This window comes from Pogonomyrmex barbatus, unplaced genomic scaffold, assembly GCF_055798465.1.
Source record: "Pogonomyrmex barbatus isolate J1 unplaced genomic scaffold, ASM5579846v1 scaffold1, whole genome shotgun sequence".
In the NCBI taxonomy this organism is placed as follows: domain Eukaryota; kingdom Metazoa; phylum Arthropoda; class Insecta; order Hymenoptera; family Formicidae; genus Pogonomyrmex; species Pogonomyrmex barbatus.
In genome coordinates, this window is record NW_028297098.1 from 20,964,454 (window position 1) to 20,986,007 (window position 21,554).

At 34.2% G+C, this 21,554-nt stretch overlaps 1 protein-coding gene across 1 annotated transcript in view; it reads right to left on the minus strand.

Moving 5' to 3' along the window:
- Ret (protein kinase receptor Ret oncogene) overlaps positions 1–21,554 on the minus strand; it is a 55,262-nt gene that overhangs the window by 4,338 nt on the left and 29,370 nt on the right. The window contains exons 3-17 of the mRNA XM_011638147.3: positions 19,476–19,688; positions 19,220–19,338; positions 18,778–18,913; positions 17,362–17,618; positions 15,784–15,964; positions 15,560–15,657; positions 11,147–11,415; positions 10,332–10,520; positions 8,706–8,872; positions 7,998–8,204; positions 7,617–7,719; positions 5,833–6,001; positions 1,780–2,087; positions 676–877; positions 208–337 (exon numbers count right to left, since the gene is read on the minus strand). Of these exons, the coding sequence (XP_011636449.2) occupies positions 208–337; positions 676–877; positions 1,780–2,087; positions 5,833–6,001; positions 7,617–7,719; positions 7,998–8,204; positions 8,706–8,872; positions 10,332–10,520; positions 11,147–11,415; positions 15,560–15,657; positions 15,784–15,964; positions 17,362–17,618; positions 18,778–18,913; positions 19,220–19,338; positions 19,476–19,688 (2,748 nt within the window). The remainder of the gene's footprint in view (positions 1–207; positions 338–675; positions 878–1,779; positions 2,088–5,832; positions 6,002–7,616; positions 7,720–7,997; positions 8,205–8,705; positions 8,873–10,331; positions 10,521–11,146; positions 11,416–15,559; positions 15,658–15,783; positions 15,965–17,361; positions 17,619–18,777; positions 18,914–19,219; positions 19,339–19,475; positions 19,689–21,554) is intronic.

Below are 21,554 nucleotides of genomic sequence, written 5' to 3' on the forward strand. Positions count from 1 at the left end.
GACTTATGGGATATTTCGTGTTCATTACAAGTTCATTTGCAAGTTACATTTTTTTATCTATATTATTGAACGTTAATTTAAATAAATATTTAATTTAATATATATTGCTATAACTTGCTATGTTATATATTTCAATATCGGGAGGATCTAACAGGAAGTCCGCGAGCTTTGAATCAGGGTAGATTATTCATTAGTGGACGATCTTACCTCGTCCTTTGCTTCGCTTCAAATACGCATCGTCTTCGTACACATCGCGAGTTAAGCCGAAGTCCGAGATCTTGCAGACCTTGCCGGTTGCGAGCAAAACATTCCTCGCCGCAAGATCCCGATGCACCAACTGCAGTGCGGAGGAAAACTTTGATTAATTGCTAATGACTTGACCGAGTTGCGACATTTCATTTCACGACTCTCGCATTCCCTTCCGGAGAATTGCAGAGAGAATTGCAATCGCACGCTCCTAAATTTTCTTAACTAAGTTATAAGGAAAGTCAATTTGAATGCTGCTAAGCATTTTGATTTCTAGTTAGTCAATTTTCCAGTCAACAATTTACAATTACATTTTTACAATTTACAATTTACATATTTTGAATATTTTTACTTTAAATATTTTATAAATTATGAGAATAGTAATTTCAAATAATTTGATAGATATTAGGAAAGGGGAATTTTATTTACCTTGATATCGGCAAGATAGGCCATTCCTTTGCTTATTTGCCAGGCGAATGAGAGAATATCGCGCGGCGTTATGGTATAGTTCAATGCGTTATCGCTACATTGCGATTCCTCGCCGACGTTGATCGGCGAAGTGGAAAGCAGAGACGACGGTGCAGGTATTCTACTCTCCGACTCCAAATGCCGGCTGCGTCTTAGATAGTTGCTGAAATTTCGTGTAAATTCATCATATAAACCGCGAGTACTAACCGGAAAATTGATGGTCAATAATCCATCCGTTTCCGAGAAACTTGGATGGATCTCCTGGCATGTCACCCGTAGAAAAATTTAATTACTGAGAGCAACTAGTTTTGCAAAGGTTATTATCCTCTGGTAGTGAGTGAAATTCCACGCGGCGGAATTCCGCATCGCGATAAATTCCCGGAGTTATTTCCGCGTTTGTAAGTCGCCTGCATTCGTTGCAGCGTCGTTCATTTAGTATATGTATATGTATATGGAAGCATCGTTGGCAGAAACAGAATAAAACATCTCGACTTTTGATGTTATCTCTTTTATAACGAGACAATGAGAATACCGGACTACGAATACCGAGCATTAATATCCGTGCCACTATTTATTTTCCTTTCCTTTTACATTTAACACTTAAAAGAGAAATCTTTATCTTTAATTTCCCGTTTTGAAAATCTAAATTTTTTACGTGTGAAATCTTTCCACTTATTTTTAATTGTAATATTTATATTTTGCATATTACAAATTATTTAATAATATTTTATATAAACTACAATTGTATATTCATTATATTTTCAAAGCGTTGTTAATAATAAAAAAACTATTTGTTAATATAACAAATAGTGAAACGTAAATAAATATAAAAAGCTCTACAATCTTGAAGAGATTGTAGAGATGTATGTTATTTATGTTACATAATAAAAGGAAGAGTTGTCTGCACGTAAAACTCGATTTCGATCGGCATGACGCACGAATCCCGTCGATTCGCTTCCTGCCGGCGTAGCAGGACTTTTATCGATAAGAAGCTCGTAAAACGGAAAGGCCATAAATAGCGTTGTCAGGACAGCAACGGTCGAATATATCACGGCACTCACTTACCGTAAGGAGCCGAATTCGGCGAATTCGATGATGAGGTAGACGGGCGCGCCCGGCGGTGTCGTGCAAGCGCCTAGCAACCGAATCACGTTCGGATGCTGCGCTTCCTTCAGCAACTGGTATTCGGAGAGGAGATCCGCCAGCTCGGACGCACACGCGTCCTCCTTCAGGGTCTTCACTGCGACGGTCGTAGGACCGGGAATTCCGCCGATGTTCATAGCTTTGGCGCGCAAAACACGCCCGAATTCACCCTCGCCCAGCACCTGCTCGATCTTCAGTAGCGACCTCGGGAATTCCCATTTTGGATCCGGCTGAAATTCCACGCGAAAATTCATAAATTAGATTATGTGTTCGTGAGCAATTTGATATTTTATCGCAAATTAACTTCAATTAACGTGGATAAATGATTTTGGTTTCCTGTCCCGACGTTAAAAAGAAGTTTTCCATCATTAACAGGTTAATATTTTGACTATATTTATATTATCTTTAAGTTTGAGTTTATTTACACATAACACGCCTATGATCTGGCTAGTTTGTTATTTTAATTATCTTCTATTTTAATTCTCGCTTTATTTCTTTATACTTCTTTATAATACGTATAGAAAGTATCTGAGATCTTAAATACAAGAATGGAGAACACGTATACACCGATTAATAAATCCTTTTTGGCTTGTTACGATAAAAGCTCTATTTTCTCTAATCCGGCGTTACACCTCGCTGAAAGGAACATGTTTCCAGATTCGTGTCAGACGATATCTGCTCGGTATTACTTCGCACGAGTTGGTTTGCAAAGGACGCGAGCGGATACCCAATTAAACGACGGTTCAAGAATGATAATAGGATCACGTAACTAATGAGAGATACTTCACTATTAGTAGTTACTTTAAATTAATATTAATATATTACGTTAGAAATTTGCTACGAGTTCCTAGAACAAGGTTAACGTTTATTTATTAGTTAAAAGGATTACTCTTAATAAATGTTACATAAATCGTTAACCAGGATGTATTTAGAAAATATGACAATACGGATATTTTTATACATTCTTTTTCATTTTGCAAAGACTCAATATTGGGAGATGTTTTCCCCGGCTTTTTCGAATCGAAATGCCATCCTCTGCACTTATGGTACATGAATTTTATACCAAATCTAAGATTTTCGATATTGCATCAGTTATTTTTAATATCTGTTTTTTGTACTAAAAAATTGTTTTGAATAATCAATATTTAGAATTTATTGGAGTAATGAAAACTCAGGCAGGCATGTTAATATGACATGGTTATAACGTTTTGATTTAGCAATCGTCAAATAGAATTATCAAGTATATTATATTTGCCATAAACAAGAAGCTAATATGATTAAATCGATGCTGCGTATTAATCTGCTTAAAGCAGATTACTCTCTTCTCCGGTCAAAGAGTCGCTATAAAATAATTTATTATTATTAAAGTTTTATAACTTTATATGACGTAAGTGTTCTCGATGAATTCATATGCGTCACGAAAGATTTTACCCCATAAACCTACTGTTCACTGAATCGCACACGCCATGTTAGTGATCCGACTTCGTTTCGACTTTATTGAATAAAAGTGACTTTATCTTGCTGGTGTCGTTTCAAGAAGAACACGCAAAGAATAGAAATATCGTGAATTCTTTCCGTCACATTTCGCAGCTTTACTTGTCTTTTTCATCGATATTTTTATCGATGCGTTCTTTCATTTTCGATTGTGGAAGCAAATGCATTTATTACTCTTCTCTGTTTTTTTCTTATTCAAGAAAGACAAAAGATAATTTTGCGTAATGAATATTATTTTATCAATACAATAGTTTAAACATTATAACAATATAAACTGAATTATATGTACAAGATGTAGTTAATATTAAATATATATATTCTATAATTTTATGTTTAAAATTGTTTGTTTCGCATTTTTTCATTTGCATATTTCAAGCTTTTGGAACTAATATTTGAGGGAGAGATGCCACAACTGCATTTTCTCTTTAAAAGGAGAAAGAAAGAATTCAATTGAAAATTCTTTTTTTATTAACTAGATTCTTTATGAAATAAAAAAGATACATATATAAAAGTAAGATACTTTCTACTTTAAAAAGATCTTGATCCTTTGCGAAAAATTCTGATGACCCTCATAGCTTCAAGAGTTGTTAATTACGCCAAATAAGGAATTGTTGCAGATGCGGGAGATGTCGAGTTAAACTTTAATTTCAAGGTAACTCTCGGGGGGGGGGGGCAAATAAGAGTGGTCCGAACAAGTTTTCGTAATCAGTGATGGGCGTAAGTGTTAGATAAAGTTTCTTTGCATATATCATTCAAAGCAAATTACAGGGTTCTACGTGCCAAGGTCGTTATCCGGATCGTAGCGCGAGAAACGTGCAATCGCTCAAGTCGAAAAGTAATGCAAAGAATGCGATAGAATGAGAAACAATTGACTTTGATAAAAAAATAATAAAGCGATGATAATAAGTCTCCTTTCGTGCCATCCTTGACACAATTTGCACGGTGCAATCACGGTGCATCAACTTTTTTCAAAGATAGATAAGTAAGATCCTCGGGAGATCTTCAAGATCTTCAAAATTAAACTTGAAGTTGAAGTTAATCTCAAATATCTCTTATTCTCCCATCGGTAGTTACATATGGCCGCTATATCTTCTCAAAAGGATGTGACACTCGAGAATTGCCATCCTCTCCCGAGAATTACGCAGCGTCTATTTTGCCGAAGTACATCTTCCGCGATCTGACGCGTCTCTAAGAGATGGGCGAGATCAAGCGCGAGCAACGTGGCATTACCAAACAAATATATCCTGCACGAACTTGAAGACTTACTTGAGGCTCGGCCGAGTTTCCGACGCGCGTTTAGATTCCGAGAAGCAACTCTCTTGGAGCTGCGCGTTTCTCCGTGCGGAAAGCTGAGGGAGCTTACGCGCTTTAGCACGCCGCTTGCGGGATTACGCGGCTGCACGCTAACACGCGAGCACGCACGTACGGCGTATCACGTGCGGCAGGCGCCCGCATGGTGAAATCTACAGGATCGCAGTGTTGCGCAGTTGCGGAAGACACACGTGCGGAAAGAGGGCGATTTTTACGATTTTTCCTCGCGAAAAAGGGATTATATATTATACTTATTAAAGAAATAAATAAAAGTGCAAAATTTATTCCCCCGTGAAATTTCCCTCCGTGCAAAAATTTTTTTGGGAAAGATGCAGCTACCACTTTATTCGAATCGATATAATTCTGAGCGGGGGGTTTTATTAAATTTTATCATATACGTGACTAGAAAAATTAAAGAAGAGAAATTTCCCTCGCATTCATATATGAAAAGAATTTATTACGATCACAGATATATGATCAATCTCTTTTATTTTTGGTATTTTTTGTGATGTAAACGTGTGCCTTGTAGAAAATCGCGGAAAGGCAAAAAAAGGTTTTTATTAAAATTATAATTTCTTTTCTCATCATAAATGTCCATTGAGTCATATTCAGAAATTCACTTACAAATTGCGAGATTAAAATTAATTTACTGGCTCGAAAGCTGATGCGACAATCCGGGATATAAGCGGATTATAGAAATAATTTTATCTATACGAGAATTATTAAAGAATGTTATCTTGCATCATTTGCTGGAAAGCTGCGGCTAGATAAAACCGGCGTTAAAGTAATAAGAAAGTTTCCACCAACTTTGCAGAATACATCTTAGATAACGTCGATTTAAAAAGTAATATATCGAGCATTAAAAATCGTTATAATTTTAACGAACTCATTATTCGCTGTTGCAAACAGAAAAATATGTATCCTGTTATGCTTTTATCAAGTAAACATCATTTGATATTTTCCTCGTAAACATAATTATTTCTTCGTATTAATAATATGAAATAGAGATCTCATAGCATGGAAGTCTTTTAATAAAATAATATTTAACTGACAATTTTGTAAGAATGAGCCCGTCATTTTCAGGCTTATCTCATTCTTGTGCTAAATTTTTCCATTTCGGGTGGGTAATATATCGATATGATATTTTGAACAAAGTAGACAATTTCTTACCGGGCATGTCTTGGGCAGCAAAAGATGACGATTTGCCGCCGTGAACGTGTCCAGACCGATCAGGAGGCCATCGCCACGATCGATGTAGTCGGACGGCAAAATACCAATACCATTTGCCGCATCGTCCACCCTGTGTTTGCATTCCCGTCGAGCGCCCTTTGCCGCCATCCTGGAACGCAGAGCATCGCGATGCGGAAGACCATCTATATTGACTTATGAGGCTATTTTGGTTTGTGGAGTGAAATAGGATAATTGGAATTGAGATAACTGTGGCGATAAGTTTGAGATAACTATGCTGCGATATAATTATAATGTTACAAATTAGTTTAGATTTTTCTACAATAATTATTATTATGATAACGTTATTTTATAATTATATTAAAAATTACAGTTTTTAATATTACAAAGGAATAAAAAGAAATTAATAATAGTAATAAGTGTTTTATCACAAAATAAAATACGTTTAATCTCTTTTCCTTTGTTTCGATTGAATCATTCAAGATGCATTAATGCAGCTTAGCGAAAGTTAGTCCATTGTGGTCACCAGTTACTCTCGGAAGGAAATTCTAGTAGACATTGACCCAAATTCGAAAGTTTAGATAGCTTACGGGCTTGTGAGTTTGAATTGCATATACAAGGCATATACATGCATTCACAATATCTTTCGTTAATTCGTTTGATACAAATTTATTTGGCAGAAGTACTGTTAAATTTTTTAGGTAAAGACATTTAATTTTACTCTCCGTAATTTAAAATTGCCATAAGAAAAATGATGAACACGTACTAACATAAAATAACCGAATAACATAAAAAACTTAAAAATTCAAAAGGAATAAAAGTAAACTAACCGATTGCAAGCTGCAAATGTAAAAGGACGTGCTGTCGCGAAGCGTGCATATCATTGAAACTTTCGCAATTTCGCTCTCTGCGAGAACTTTTGAGTCCGACTTAACTTCTGGACAAGTTAAACAAATATATTCTTTCCTCTCATGAAAAATTCTCTCGATTTGTATTTTTGCAATGAATCCTTTGATGTCTAAAAGTTACAAAATTTAAAGATATATCAAATATCTAATTACATTATGTAACGTGAAGAAAGATATGCTAGTTCACAGATTTTAAATAAAATTTGATGATAAACTCGTCTTTCAAACAGTCATAAAAATTTTATATCGATCTGTATTATTTGCGCATTATTTAATATTTAAAAATAATATTTTGAAAATTTTTACTCTAGAATTGATAAATATATATTATAATTTTTGTGTTTACTCTTTTATTCTACGGAAAATCTACGTTTTTTGTGACCCGGAAAGTTTAAATAAACTATGTTCAAAATCCCGGTTAACTGCAAGGTTCACAATGCCCTTAATTCCTAGTAAACGTAAGATTTGAGCTGATAAGCTCTGCACAAACCACTGGTTCAGAAGCAATAGTTCACTAAACCCTTCTAAGATCCATGTGGATCAAAAGACTAATAAGATATTGTCACGTTCTATCACGTTGCATCCTGACATTATTAGATTTTTCCAAACAATCTTTAACTCTTCTATTTTTATTTAGATTTTAATTTAATAATAAATGTTAAATTAGTAAATTATATAATGTCAATAACAAATTTATTTAAGCTTGTATTTTTTGTGTAAAAAAAGTTTTTTTAAGTAAAAAAAAATCACATATTTTTACGAAACATATTTTTAATAATTTTTATAATATTACATACAATTTCGAGATTGTTAAAAATATTTTTGTCATCTTATATACTTAATTTTTTGTCTTCTTACCTATATCGCCACATGATAAATGATCCCACGATTACAATCAACACAAACAAACTAGCCCCAATGACGCCCATCATGCACGTGGGGCCGCACGGTCCGCTGGATGCTATAGAAGCAAAAGGACAAAGGTTAATACCGTCTGACAGTGAAAAATAAGCTGTTTGATGTAAAATTACAAGAGAGAGGATCTCGTAAATTTTGTTTCTAACCAAGAGAATCCAAAGTAAATAAAGATATATGTATTAAGATATTTAATACACAAAGTTATTATAAATTTACGCAACAGCTGGACTGCTCAATAACTTTTCTTCGCGAATTTAATATCGTCTGACACGCATGCTTTTTATTTGGATAGGAAATGGCGAAAGATATTCGATGACAGACCTTTGCGCGCGCCTGATACGATGACCTCGTTTCCGCGATCCCGTTTTTTGGCTCGTTCCTCCCTGGACGTCCCGGGTACATCGTTTCCTTGTTGCGAAAAAGAATCGACCCCGCAGTAGCATTGCAGCAGACTGTTGCAGCTGCAGGTATTCAGGCCACTCTTTATGCCACGGCCGTTGCTATTCATGTGACCGAGGAAAACGTCGGCTAAAAACGCGAACACAACCACTCTCAGATCGATCGAGTGCCTCTCGGAGGTGAGTATAGTAATCCTTCTTCAATGGCCCTTAAAGCCCTTTCGATGAGACGCGACTGTTACAACGGTAACGCGAAATCCTTTTAAATGGAAGGCTTTTGAACGAGAAGAACCGAAAGTATCTGTGCCAAGATATTTGGATCTGAAGATCTAAGGCAGGACTCTATATACTTGCATTCTTTCCACATCTCAATCCATATCGTTTTTGAAATCTAATTTTGAAATCTAAACACTTTTGACACTTTGAGAATATTTTACAAATAAATTTTTTTCTCTTTTTCTCGTGAAAGTACTTTACAATTGCCGCTGTAAATTTTTAAACAACCTGTTTTCTTCAAGTTATCTTTTTATATTATTATTAACGACGTGATGCAAGAGATTCTCATGCATATTGTTTTAGTCCGACATGGCCGGCTTTACCGTGTTAATTCGAAACAATGCATGCGACTCACATTCGACGGTGCAGTCTTGCGGACATATGTGCGGAACGCTGCGTTCCAGTTCGTCGCATTCGTTATCCGGACAGAACGACAGATTCGGTGAACAGGTGGAATAATATTCCGACATTTGAGTAGCGTTGTTGCTCCTCCAAATGCATCGATCGACGAAACTGCCTTTGCTGTGTATAAATTCATTATTAAAATTTTTCTTATGATTATACATATAATACTAACTGCTATTTATACATAATACTAAACGCAATACCAAAAAGTTCATATAAACTTCTCAAAATTATGAATTTAGGAAACTGAATTTAGGATTTCTTTCATTACGCGGATCATTATATAGCAAAGGATAAGGAAATAGTTCTGACAAATCAAAAATTTTTAATTTTTATAAATTCTTTATAAATTATTTTATAATATTTTACCTTTAAATCATTTCCAATTATTTACTTTAAAACAATTCTAATTAATATTAAAAAAAAAAAATATCTATTGAAAAAAACAATAATATTTAATTCCATAATAAAATTTAATTTGAACATGGAAATTAAATAATACGTAAAAAATATAATAATAAATTAAATGATAATAGAGAGATATTTTTAATTTTTTAAACAATTTTGATAATAAACAATGTTTTTTTAACATAATTTGCATTTTCAGAGAAGGATAGAAAAAATAAATCTTCGATTAATTTTTTCTTTATCACAAAGAAAACGATAATCATCAAAAGGAACACAGAAAAGGAGTTAAAGTGAAACCTAATGAGGAACCATAAACTTAGAACGTGCTATTATCCGAAATAGTTGTTACAATGAAATGTGCCTCGTGACGATGTGACTGTTCTTCCGAGGAAAAGTAACGAAAGCAACGATCCAGTCTCTCCATTTGATTGCAGAAAATCATCGTCAATTTCGAGATGATTGTGAAGGTTTGATATCAAAAGGATTTATTACATATAAGCTACTGGCCAATCGTATTTTCCGAACAATAGCTTCTAATTTTTATCTCTATTGGCAAACTTAGATTGTAAGCGATTTAAATATTTTTGTACTTTTTCCTAAACAATTATTTTTTTCTAGACTTTTCTTAAAAAATATAAGTTTGGATAAAAACATTATGAAAATTTTTTATATATTAGAAGCAAAGAAATGAATTATTATTTCCTAAAGTTATAATTATAAAATAAGAAATACAAACACTAAAACAAACACTAAAACTGCGCTTCTACTGTTAAACGCATTAATATCGAATTTATACTATTTAGAAGTTAAAAAGAATATTCTAGTAGTGTGAAATAAGAAAAATTATTCAACAAAAATTCTGTAAATGTAATAATTTACGAATAACAATAAAAATTAATTGTTATTTTAATAATGATTAATATAGCAAGCATAATATCTATTAATTATTCTTTCGAGTATATAAATATGATTTCATTACTCCAATATGGATTGTTATATTAATAAAAAACAAACATTATTTTAATTGCTCAATATTAAGAAAAAATATTGGATCTATAGTTAGATAAGATTCCTGTTATAAATTCTTATCATATTTATCGTCTAAAAAAAACATAACATGTTTTCTCGAATATTTATTTAATTCAAGAAAAAATAAATAGTAACATACCTGAAAATTCCACTACCGATTCCGCAAGATTTTTCGCATTCTTCGCGCGTTTCCGCATTCGCGCATGAATGTGTTTTCTGAACCGATCGCCCACACGTGATAACTTTCGATTGCGACACGTTGACTAGATTAACTTGCAGGGTTTTAATTGTCTCGAATCCATTCACTCTGGTCCATCTTATTGTTAATCTGATGAACAAATCAATATCACACTACGCAAGAAAATTTACTCGACGAACAAAGTATCAACAATTATCGGCTTGATGTAATCGAAACGAAATCTTTTCAATAATTTTATTATTTCTTATGTTTATAATTTTTATAGTGTTTTTTACATCAATTTCAAAATTACGAAAGAAAATATATTTCCAGTCAAAGCAATATATATTATGAAATATTTATTTAAATATTTATTAAATATTTAAAATTTTATCGGCCTTTTTTTAGTGAAAATATTCGCAAAAAGTAAGAGCATTTATAATTGAAATATTTAAATATTCGACAAAACTATAATATTGGGCGGAAAAAATCGTTGGATTATATTTAAGTATCTGAATATGTAATTTGTTTTTTCATGAATTTAATAGGAGTACTTTAATATATAATAATTACAACTTTTTTATATATGAAATCGATTAATATAGAATATTGTAATTTGTATTATTTGTGCATAAGTCAAAAATACTGCAGAATAATGAATAAATTATTAATATTTCGTTCTATCTACATATACAAAAATAACCGTCTAATTGCTAAGAATAATTTTAATTACTCTCGCAAGACATCAAGGCATTTGCGATAAATAGACAACTTACTGAACGATGTTGGGCTCCGATCGTAGTTTAGTCTCGTTGGATACATAAATGATGCCCTCTCGTTGGGTAATGTTGAAGGCACTCGAGCCGTTCAGAACGAAAGTTAACGAGGAATGTGGCTTTGTAATGGGTTTCGCCACGCGTAGATATTTGGGAGAAATTCGGGCAATCTTCACATTTCCTGGATACGAAACCATCCCGACAGTTGATGGCGTCGCGGTTGTTAAAGCTTGGTGCACTGGCCCTGAGAAAGTTATAGTGATGTTGACCTAAATAAAAAGAAATATTGTTAATTTATTATTGTTAATTTTGTCTAAATAAGATTTTAAGAAAAAGAAATATTACATATCTATATTATTTTTATTTAAATTTTATACCTTTCATTTTTTATTAATAATTTTTACGTCTTTAATTAAATTAACTTATAATTATGTTATTTCTTTTATCAAACAGTTTTTATAATGCTCTTATTTAAATATGCTCTTATTTAAATTGGCTTTTTGTGTTATTGTCTTTACGATAGAAAAATATGACTGGAATTGAAAGTTTCTCCTGTAATAAAAGTGAATATAGTGATTAATGATGCAAGAAAAATTAGCTTGCTCACAGAGGATCTCAAAAAAACGAGAAAAAAATATTGCTTCAAAGATTAAATTCCTCATTTTATTTCTACCGATGTGATTTTGCATATGATTAGATAATTTTATAATTTTTCTATAATATTTCATATTTTGACTTATATCATATTTATTATTTCCTTTTACTACTATTTGATTAAGTATAATTATTTTTTTAAATATTATAATATAATGTATAATATAAATTTTTAAATAGTTAAAGATCTTTTGTCAATTCTAAGGATTTTTACGTGAAAAGAAATTAGAAGGATTTGCCACGATTAGAAAGGACTTCAAAAGACTTAGACAATATCTTACCGCGAAAGATCGATATTAAAGACCACTGCAGGTACGATTGCTCCGTTTTTTATTAGAATTTATCGTCCATTTCTTGGTACACTCATGAAATAGCTATAGAGAAAGGTCCTTGATGCTCTTAAACGTGTATCTTTTCTCAAATCGTACATAGGAACTGTGAGTAATTCTTATCACACTTTATTTATAATTTGATCGTTTCTATCTTTTCTATAGAAAATAAACCAATATTCTAATATTCTAATATTAAATTATACTTTTGAGTGTATAAAACCCCAAGAAATATATATGTTAATTTTTTGAAGAAATAAAAGAGAGAGAGAGAGAGAGAGAGAGAGAGAGAGAGAGAGAGAGAGAGAGAGAGAGAGAGAGAGAGAGAGAGAGCAAGAGAGGAAAATGCTGTACGTAATTCAAAACCATGCGATCCGATAACTTCCAACGCGTATTTAATAAGGGCAATTTTAAGATGCATCTTCATGGCTAAAGTTCGGTATTTAACTGCGAAAGCGTTAAGATAACGTTAGACTACGCGCGATTTGTGGCTCGAGGTTTCGCAGTTTATTGTTCATACGAGTCACGAATGAAAAGTTTGAAAAGTTCGATTTTTTAAAATTAGATTCGTCAGCGAAGCGAATTTTTAAACAAATAACACGCGCAAATCAGCACGAATTCATCGTGAAATCAATTTATATTCGTGTATAGAGCCGTACTATTAAATAATGAGTTGAAATAACACGGATGATTCGTATCGATAAACGATTCCTGCGAATCTATTACGAATTGTGAATTGAGAATCTTGAGAAAGGCATCATCTGGCATCGCTAGCTTTGGAGTATCGTGTTTTCGCGAGAAAAGACATGTGATTTACCCAAGAGGATCGGCGACACCTCAGGCACGGCCTGATTTAAGGATCACGGGTTATATATCAGGAGCAGGTCACCGGGATCGCTGGATATCGGCGTCAAGATTTATTTTCTCGCGTGGTTTCAATTTAAGCAGTTAGTCGTGCAGATGATATAGAGTATCCATTAAAGGTGCATGATGAGCATGGCTCGAATTAGAACGAATGCCATCCGATTATTATCGCCTTCGCGTATTACGGTGCTGCAATCATTATCCTCTTTCCAATTACATATTCAGGGTGACACACATACATTCCGCGGTGTGCGGCACTTCCGTGCATGAAATGAGCGGAATTTATCAATAGAAGCAATAATATGCATATGTATTAAGTGTATTTAATAATTATTATTAAATCGAAGAAAGATTTTTGATGAATGTATCAATTTGTAGCGGCAAATTTACGCAATTAATATTTAATATTCTGTATTTGATATCTATTCACTTAATAATTTTTCATGTTGAATATATTTTTAATAAAAATTACATTTAGAACACAGAAAATTGATATGGATACTCTATATCAAAATTTGAAAAATAGAATTTTATTTTATAACTTTTAAATTAAATATTAAATAATTTGCTAATTAAATTGCTAATTAATTTGCTAATTAAATTGTAATATTTTAAAAAAGTTGAAATATTTTTATTTTTGTAACTCTTTAATATTTGATGTTAAATATATTTTTGAGACATTGAGAGATCCTCTTAACATAAATATGGAAAGTAGGATTTTAGTTTATAAATAAGACATTAACTTGAATACTATATAATTTTGCAATTATATTAGAAAATCTAAGAAAAGCTTCCGAAACATTTTGTAACTTGAAATTTAAGAGCCTTTCTCGCTTGATATTAGCTATCACGCACTCCGTATGAATCGCCCACAAATTTTCCTAGCATGATTAAACATTCCCATCGTGAAAACGATGGACACAATATTTGGAAATTGCATTCTGCGGTACGCGTAACAATGTGTTTATTCGTGCATATTGCGCTTTGTGTTCGCAATTGCCGAAGGTTTCTTTGCAAATTTATTTCATCATATCGAGGGATCGGTCAGATTATTTCAATCGTGCAATCGAACGAATGTTTCTTTCCGGTGTGAAAAATTTCCGAAAAAATCGTTCGTCTGTTTGTCAGGAAAAACAGCCGCGTTAACGACGATCGCATTATACGAAACGAAGCTCGATAATAAGTGACTTACACCCACACGCCAATTTCAGATGGCGATGGTATTTAATCAGCGATTAGCCGCCTCCGCGAAATCAATGCCGCACCCAAGGAGCCTCTAACAAGGCGAGATTTCACCACCTAATTGTTTAATGGCCTCCGATTATACTGCGAAGCGAGGATTACGGATGCAAGGCATACGACTAATGGCGACTAATGAGTCCTTATCTTTCGACTTCCTTGATACAAGACCAGATCGATGTCGCTTTACGCCGATCGGGAGTGGACTCGACAAAAATGAGAAAAAAAAATTTGCATTTAAGAGAAAAAACATTTGCAACGCCATTTATGAAAATCTAGACCTTTGAGAGGATGATTAATTTAGTTTCAGAATTAATAAGTAAAAAAATCAATAGGCTCTTTTGCCTGAAAAGGAGCTTTTTGTATATAAAGGAATTAACAATGGCTTAGTTATATCATGCATAAATTACTACTACTGAATTTTGCAATAACAGCTCAAATTTTGATATATAACTCAAATTTTGACAGTCATGGTTATTGGAGAGATCTGTAGATTCTTGCTGCAGATGAGTGGAAATGATTCTTAATGGACGAAAGTTCTACGTAAGTGATCATAGATCACGAAAGATCTAACTCCAAGATATCACGGACGTCTTGGTCTTCTCGTATATTAAACCGGATCCTCCTCGAATTGTCAGATCAGTATGGTGCACTTTCGTCTCGAGTTTTGTCAGTACCATTCGCAAATGACATACGGCGATGAGATATTGGCTTTTGCCGATATTGCGAAATTTATTGAAGCGAACTTTTTTAATCGAACAACAGATCGAACACTTTCCCAGTGCGACGAGATATCCATGCATATGTTCCTCGTTGATTTCAATGAATAGCCCACTAGTACATTACGAAAATTTCTGATTTGATTCTCTGATACAACAATTAATTTTTTAACAAATCACAGTATTTCATTAAATCGTAAATATCATTTTTTTCGTAAATTCAGACTGATATTGAAGTATTTAATTTATTATTGATAAAATTCTAACTTCCTTATCTTCATATTAATCGTTTTAATATAACGAAAGAAATAAAAAGTCATTCTAGGCCCTCAAACTGCAAGATCAGAGAATTATAGAACTTTGGAGTGTTCCGATCTTTAAAGTGCATTAAATAAAGTTAAGGAACTGGGGCTTTTACTCTCTCTCTCTCTCTCTCTCTCTCTCTCTCTCTCTCTCTCTCTCTCTCTCTCTCTCTCACTACATGCTACCACGCTAGGAATTGGCTCTTAAGTTATTTGGCCACTGTCCTTTGACACATTGCAAATGGAGCGAGTGTTTCAAGTAGCTTGCCAATGAGTGTCGGCGACGTAGAATCGATACTGACTCACCGAATTCGCTCCGTGTCCCGCGAGAAGCGATTCATCTGTAACCTGAAGAGTCACACGGTACGGCGACTTCGGCAACAGCGTCTTCTTGGCGAAAATTTCTGGAAAACACGTGAAACGAATTTTCGATTATGACCGCGATTGTCACGCATGCGGTTGTCTATTAAATTAAATAAAAAAATTAATGAAATAAAATTGGCTAATCGCCAACAATGTTTGATACTTACGCGGGAAAATACCGGTGGAAGGAGCTTGATCCAAGAGAGTGGGATGCTCGATCGGCAAGATTATAGGATCGACGGTTAATGCGTTGAAGGTATCGTCGAGCAAGCGAACGTCATACTTATTGCTAGTCAACTCGTCCGCATCTTTCAGGAGCAAAAGGTTCTGATCCACTAATCTGTGGTCCTGTGATATAAATTTGATTTTTATTAATGCCTTACATAGAAACATGTGGCTATCATACATCACATATTATAATAGCTTTAATTACACATGTTTTTTTATTAATACACACTTAATTAATATCTATTATTTTTCTATATAAGTATTTTTTATTATCTCAAAGATTTTTTATTTTAACTTATTCGTTCATCGTGGTTAAGATTTCATAAAAAGATCTCGGTTTCATTATACTCTATTATAATAGAAGAAACATATAAAAAGCAAGATATAAAAATATTTTTTAATGCAATTACCTCTTTGCAATTTTCAATAGCATCAAATTGTTTCAGTAAGCCTTTTAAGTATTTTCTCTGCACTTAGCCAAACAACGAGAGATTTCGATTAATCGATCGAACTTTACTCATTAAAATCTTCAACTATGTTCGTAGATAGTCTTCAGGTGTTTCGGTATTCGAAGAGAACAATTCGCCTCTTCGTAGAAGTGAGGAAATGAACAATAAAAAGTAATAGCTAAGTGAAGAGAAAAAAGGTGTTTACCAAAGTCTGTGAAAAGTAAAAAAGAAAAAAGAGGGTTTGATGCGCCAGAGAGAGAGACATTCCGAGAGATTTAATCACGATCAATCCCAAAAGCTATTCTTCTCTTATCATCGGTACTTCATCACTCTCGCATGTCTTTTGTAATATTCGTCGCACTTGACATTTATTATGCACGTCGCGCGAGAAACAACGCGGTAATTACACGAACAATGAGTGCTTGATTAAGTCTCCTTTCCGACGTGGTAATATCGCCATTAAAAAAACGAGATTCGTTCGCGGAGAAATGCTGAAATTTGTCGAATGAAATGCTCCGGGGCATTAAATGTTAGGGGAAAAATAAAGAGTTGGGATTATTCAGAGAAAATCTCGTAATATGAATACGACAACCTACCCTTTCAATTTGTAAGAAAAAATGTTTTTTTACAGATAAATTCTAATTTAATTCTAATTTAATTTGCACTTATTATTTACGTGTTATTTCGTCGTTTATAATATTCTTACATAAATGTAATTTGAATACAATATCTCATACTATTTATATTTTAATTCTTACATTTTATGTATTTTTATTCACGAATAAAGGCCATCGAAAGTTCAATTCGATAAAAATTTAATTTTCTTTCAGAAAATAGTAGTAAGAAAGTAGATATTATCAGGTTCACAAAATTAGATTGGAACTAGAACATTAGCTGGGAGGGATTTCGATATAGATCAGCGATGCCCTTATGCTCCGCTAACGATAAATTTGCGACTTCCTTAATAGGACTAGGAAGTTAATTGGTCCCAATCCACTCGAACGATCGTGATAAGGGCTTACTTAGACCGTTTGTTCGATGTTACTCGATGATAATTAATAAACTTACCTTGGAGAAGTCCTGCAGCTGTATAGAGATGGAAGTTTTATTTTGCGCTATCGGAGGATTGTCGTCCTCATCCAGGATGTTGATGGTGAGAACATCCGTTTGTACATGTTGCAACCCGGTATTTTCTTCATAAACGACACATCTTACTTCGACTTTGATGCGAGGTCCAGGTCCTCGCGGATAACTTGCGATAACGTCTCGATCCAACGATGCATTAGCGTATAGTTTATCGTCGATCACGTGAAAATAATCAGTTCCTGAAAGGTGAGAGTAAATCTTGCGTTATCATTTCTATGACAATCTATGCTTTAAGTTCAATATTAAATGCAGGGTAGCATATATATTATTTAAAAGTGGATTGGGGTAGCAGAGCACCTCTATCGTTAAATTAACATAATTGCAGAGCTTCCGAGAACAATAATGCAAGCAATCAAATTTATCAGATACGAATCTGATAAAAAATACTGTTATAATATATGATAACAATAATGATACAGCTATAATGTACATATATTTTAATGTTTTAACCTTCAATTTAATGCATAAGCCGTTTTATATCCCGCAATTTTAGATATCGATATTAAATTTATTATTACAATACTAACGCATTTGCAAATGATATTGCAAATGACAAAATATTTTAATGCGAGTTATTATGTTTACATTTTTTTCACGGGATTTTATATAAAAGTTTAATGTTTATATCCCACTATTGTTAGATTAAACTCTCTCTCCCAAAATGCTGCATTTGAAATATGGAGCTTGCAACACTTTCCCAATAGCGACTTCTATTGTATTCACAGCGGTCAAAAAATAAAATTTAAACCGTCGCTGAAGAGATTCAGGGATTTGATATATGATTCAACGCACACAGAGAGCCACAGGTTTCGATCCGCTATTACGTATTACGTCACTGTAACGCTAACGACGTCTTCAGTGAATTTTAATGATGACAGTTTGCGCTGATCTAACGGCAGCTTTTGCAAGGCAGCTTTGTCGCGAACAGTTGCGGCACGATTTATTCGTATTTTACGTCGAATGACTCCAATCAATCACCGTTTCGCTGTTATCCCGGCTTTGTCAGTGAAAAATGCTCGATCCTTGACGGAGAATTTATCTCGCGCAAATATGAACCTGACGGTTCGACGAAGATCACCGGGCGACGATACGATTCATCGAGGACGCTTTAATTCAAAATGATAAAAATCTCAAACGCGAAGAAAATGGAGTTTTTTTTTTTAAAGTTACTTTCACTAAATGCTTTAGAAACTTTTTGAATATTTCTGAATTAAAATTTAAAATCTGGATTATTGTTATTCATTTGAATAAAATATAATTGGATGTGTCTGAAATCATACGGGATTGGATCCGAAAAGTGGAAACTGAAAGGATTGTGATGTCAGTGAAGATACTTGCCATTCAATAATTCATATTTGGTAACGCGAAATTCGGGACACACGTAGCTGTATGCCTCCGGGCCGAACATGCCAATCATGGTGACTGGTTGATTCTCGTAAATCTTGTATCTTGACGTATTCCAGAAGCACATGTCCTGCAACACCAGGAACTTCGTGTATCGATGCCTCCCATAAAATATGATAAAATATACACGTTAATAGATATTTCACACAACCATACTCTTTATATCACAGCGACTAGATAAAACAAACTTTTACGATGACTTGTGGTTTTATATTCACCAAATAATAAATACGTTATTAGATATTTTTTTATTATCTAGTTCAATTTTATTTATGTGCAGAATATGAATTTTTCAAGTGATATTTGCGGTGCATTACTTAGGATTCATCATCCGTGAATATTTAGAAGGTAGTAAAAATTTATTGCGACAATTTACCTGCACGAAATCTGCACAGTTGATTGTTTTTCCTCTCACCGGTACTGATTTCACTTTTATTTCGAGCACTGCTTCGCTATAATTCTTTTCCGTCGCTTTGATAACGATATGAAGGGTGCCTTGCAATAAAATAGGTAAAAAATAGGAAACTATTTCAGCTAGGGTTAAATATTATCTTTTTATAGCATTAAATAAAATTCCTTAGATAGATTTTCTTGTGAAAAAAAATGTGATAAATAAATAAAAATGTATCTACCATTTTTCGGAACATTTCGTAAGATAACATCGCTCGTATTTCCAAGATAAATTACAGACTTTTCTTGCGGCATGAGGATCCGATACTCCGCATTTTGTGGCGTAGCGGAGTTGTTCCGGAGCGTCCTAAGGCCGATTAATTTGACCTCGTCCGCGTTGTATTCAGCCGAGTACGGCAACCTTAGAGTGAGGTCCGATTGCGGGAAGTAGAGTCCTGAAGCAAAAGAAAAAAAAATAACGTTTGTCCGCTTCTTATCTGGTGATTTCTTCCTCCGCAATTTTCTCCGGATAGAATTTTCAGATTGCGCCCTAGGCTGACTTATATCGGATATCGTTCCCAAAAGTTGTCGCGTCCAAGAACAATGGCTCCTCGCTCATAAATTCTCCGCAAAACGAACTCAATGGCTCGCCGGAAGCGTAGGAGGGCACGGCCGAATTTCGGGAAGCGAACGGTATGTAGTAATGGTATGTACAATATACAGTGACGTGTGTAGTAATTCCAGTTTCGCCGATTTTGCTGACGATTTCGCGCGCACGTCTCACAGTTACTTGGTACACGGAAACGTCACGTAACATCACGGAAAGCCTCGCGGCTGTTTGCCGTCGTTATCGCGTTAAAAGTTGACAGGTACAACGCAGAAATATCGCATACAACGGGAAAAAAGAAGAGATAAAAACAATAACTTTTACCAAATTCGTTTTATTTTCAACAGTACGATAACAGTACGGTTTTGTTAATTACTATCACCAATACTGTTTTCTCAAAAACGTTTGCAAAATTTTTTTATTACAAAAAACAGCCCGTAATTAAAAAAAAAGAAATGTTTCCAAGCGATTCTATTTCATAGTCATTTGCGTTATAAGTTTTCTATCTGAGTGTATAATCAGGAATATTTAATTTTGGATTAAAAAGATGCAAAAAACGTGAAAGGAAAATCTGTCGTCGAATGGAAATTCAGTAATGTTGCGAAAGCTTAATGTTTAAATAAACGAATAGATCGTCTATCAGAATCTCAGTCGAATTTCGGTATTTTGTGCACGGAGAAAGAGAGACAGAAGAAGACGAATAAATTATATCGCAGAAAAGTCTATCTCTCTGATGTATATTTCATAGCAGCAAAAAAAATTTGCATTTTTGCCGAAAGGTGAATATTCAAGCAATAGTTTTTCGCATGTCCTCGTCGAGTGCAATATTACGAAAACCAATTTCCCAGAAGTGGAAAGGGAGCTGACCGAGTATCTCCTCTCATTCGGGATACCGCGAGAATTCTTTTTGCAAGCTTTCCCGGGATAAGAACTTCAGGATCCTACGTGCATGCAGAAAACCTGCGTTTCTGAAAACGGCTGGAACGTGTTCAGCCGCAAAAATGCGCTTCGCTGAATAAAATATGCCGCGAGACGATCTAAAGGCCGTCTGGCGTAAGGCATATGTTACACATCGAAGCCGATCGTCTGGCGGTTTCTACGTTTGAGCTTACATCGAACACGCTCTCGAGATCGTCGCCGCCACGTCCAGCAAATAAATTATGTCACGAGAGGCGACTTTTCCTCTCACGCTTCCTGTCATACCTTATAAATTATATTAGGACGATAAGCGCCCGCGAGAGATAGAGAAAACCTTTTCTACCGCACGCAATTTCAGATATGAGAGATACAGAAAAATATAACAATGTAATGGAGGCCGTTTGTTTTGAAAGCGATGTAAATCTGACCTGGGAATTTATAAATTTCAGACAAGCGTAAATGTAAGAGGGAACGTAATGCGCTATATTTATCTTTATTGTGAGATCGAAATTAAATCTGCAATTATGAAATTAAAAAAATGTTTACATATGTTTACCTGATATGTAAAATAAATGTCGGAAACATCTTCTTTTCAAATAAAGGAAATGGAAGAGCACTCGGCCAGTATTCATGGGAGGAAATACAAAGTTGCTCTGGTTCTGTTTCTTATGGTTGAGCGAGTTCCTCCTTATTCGACGAGCGTTTCCAATTTCGATTGGAACGGACATTCATCGGTAATCCATATACTTGACGATAAGGGACTGTATCGACTCGATCGTACCAGGAGCGACCTGAA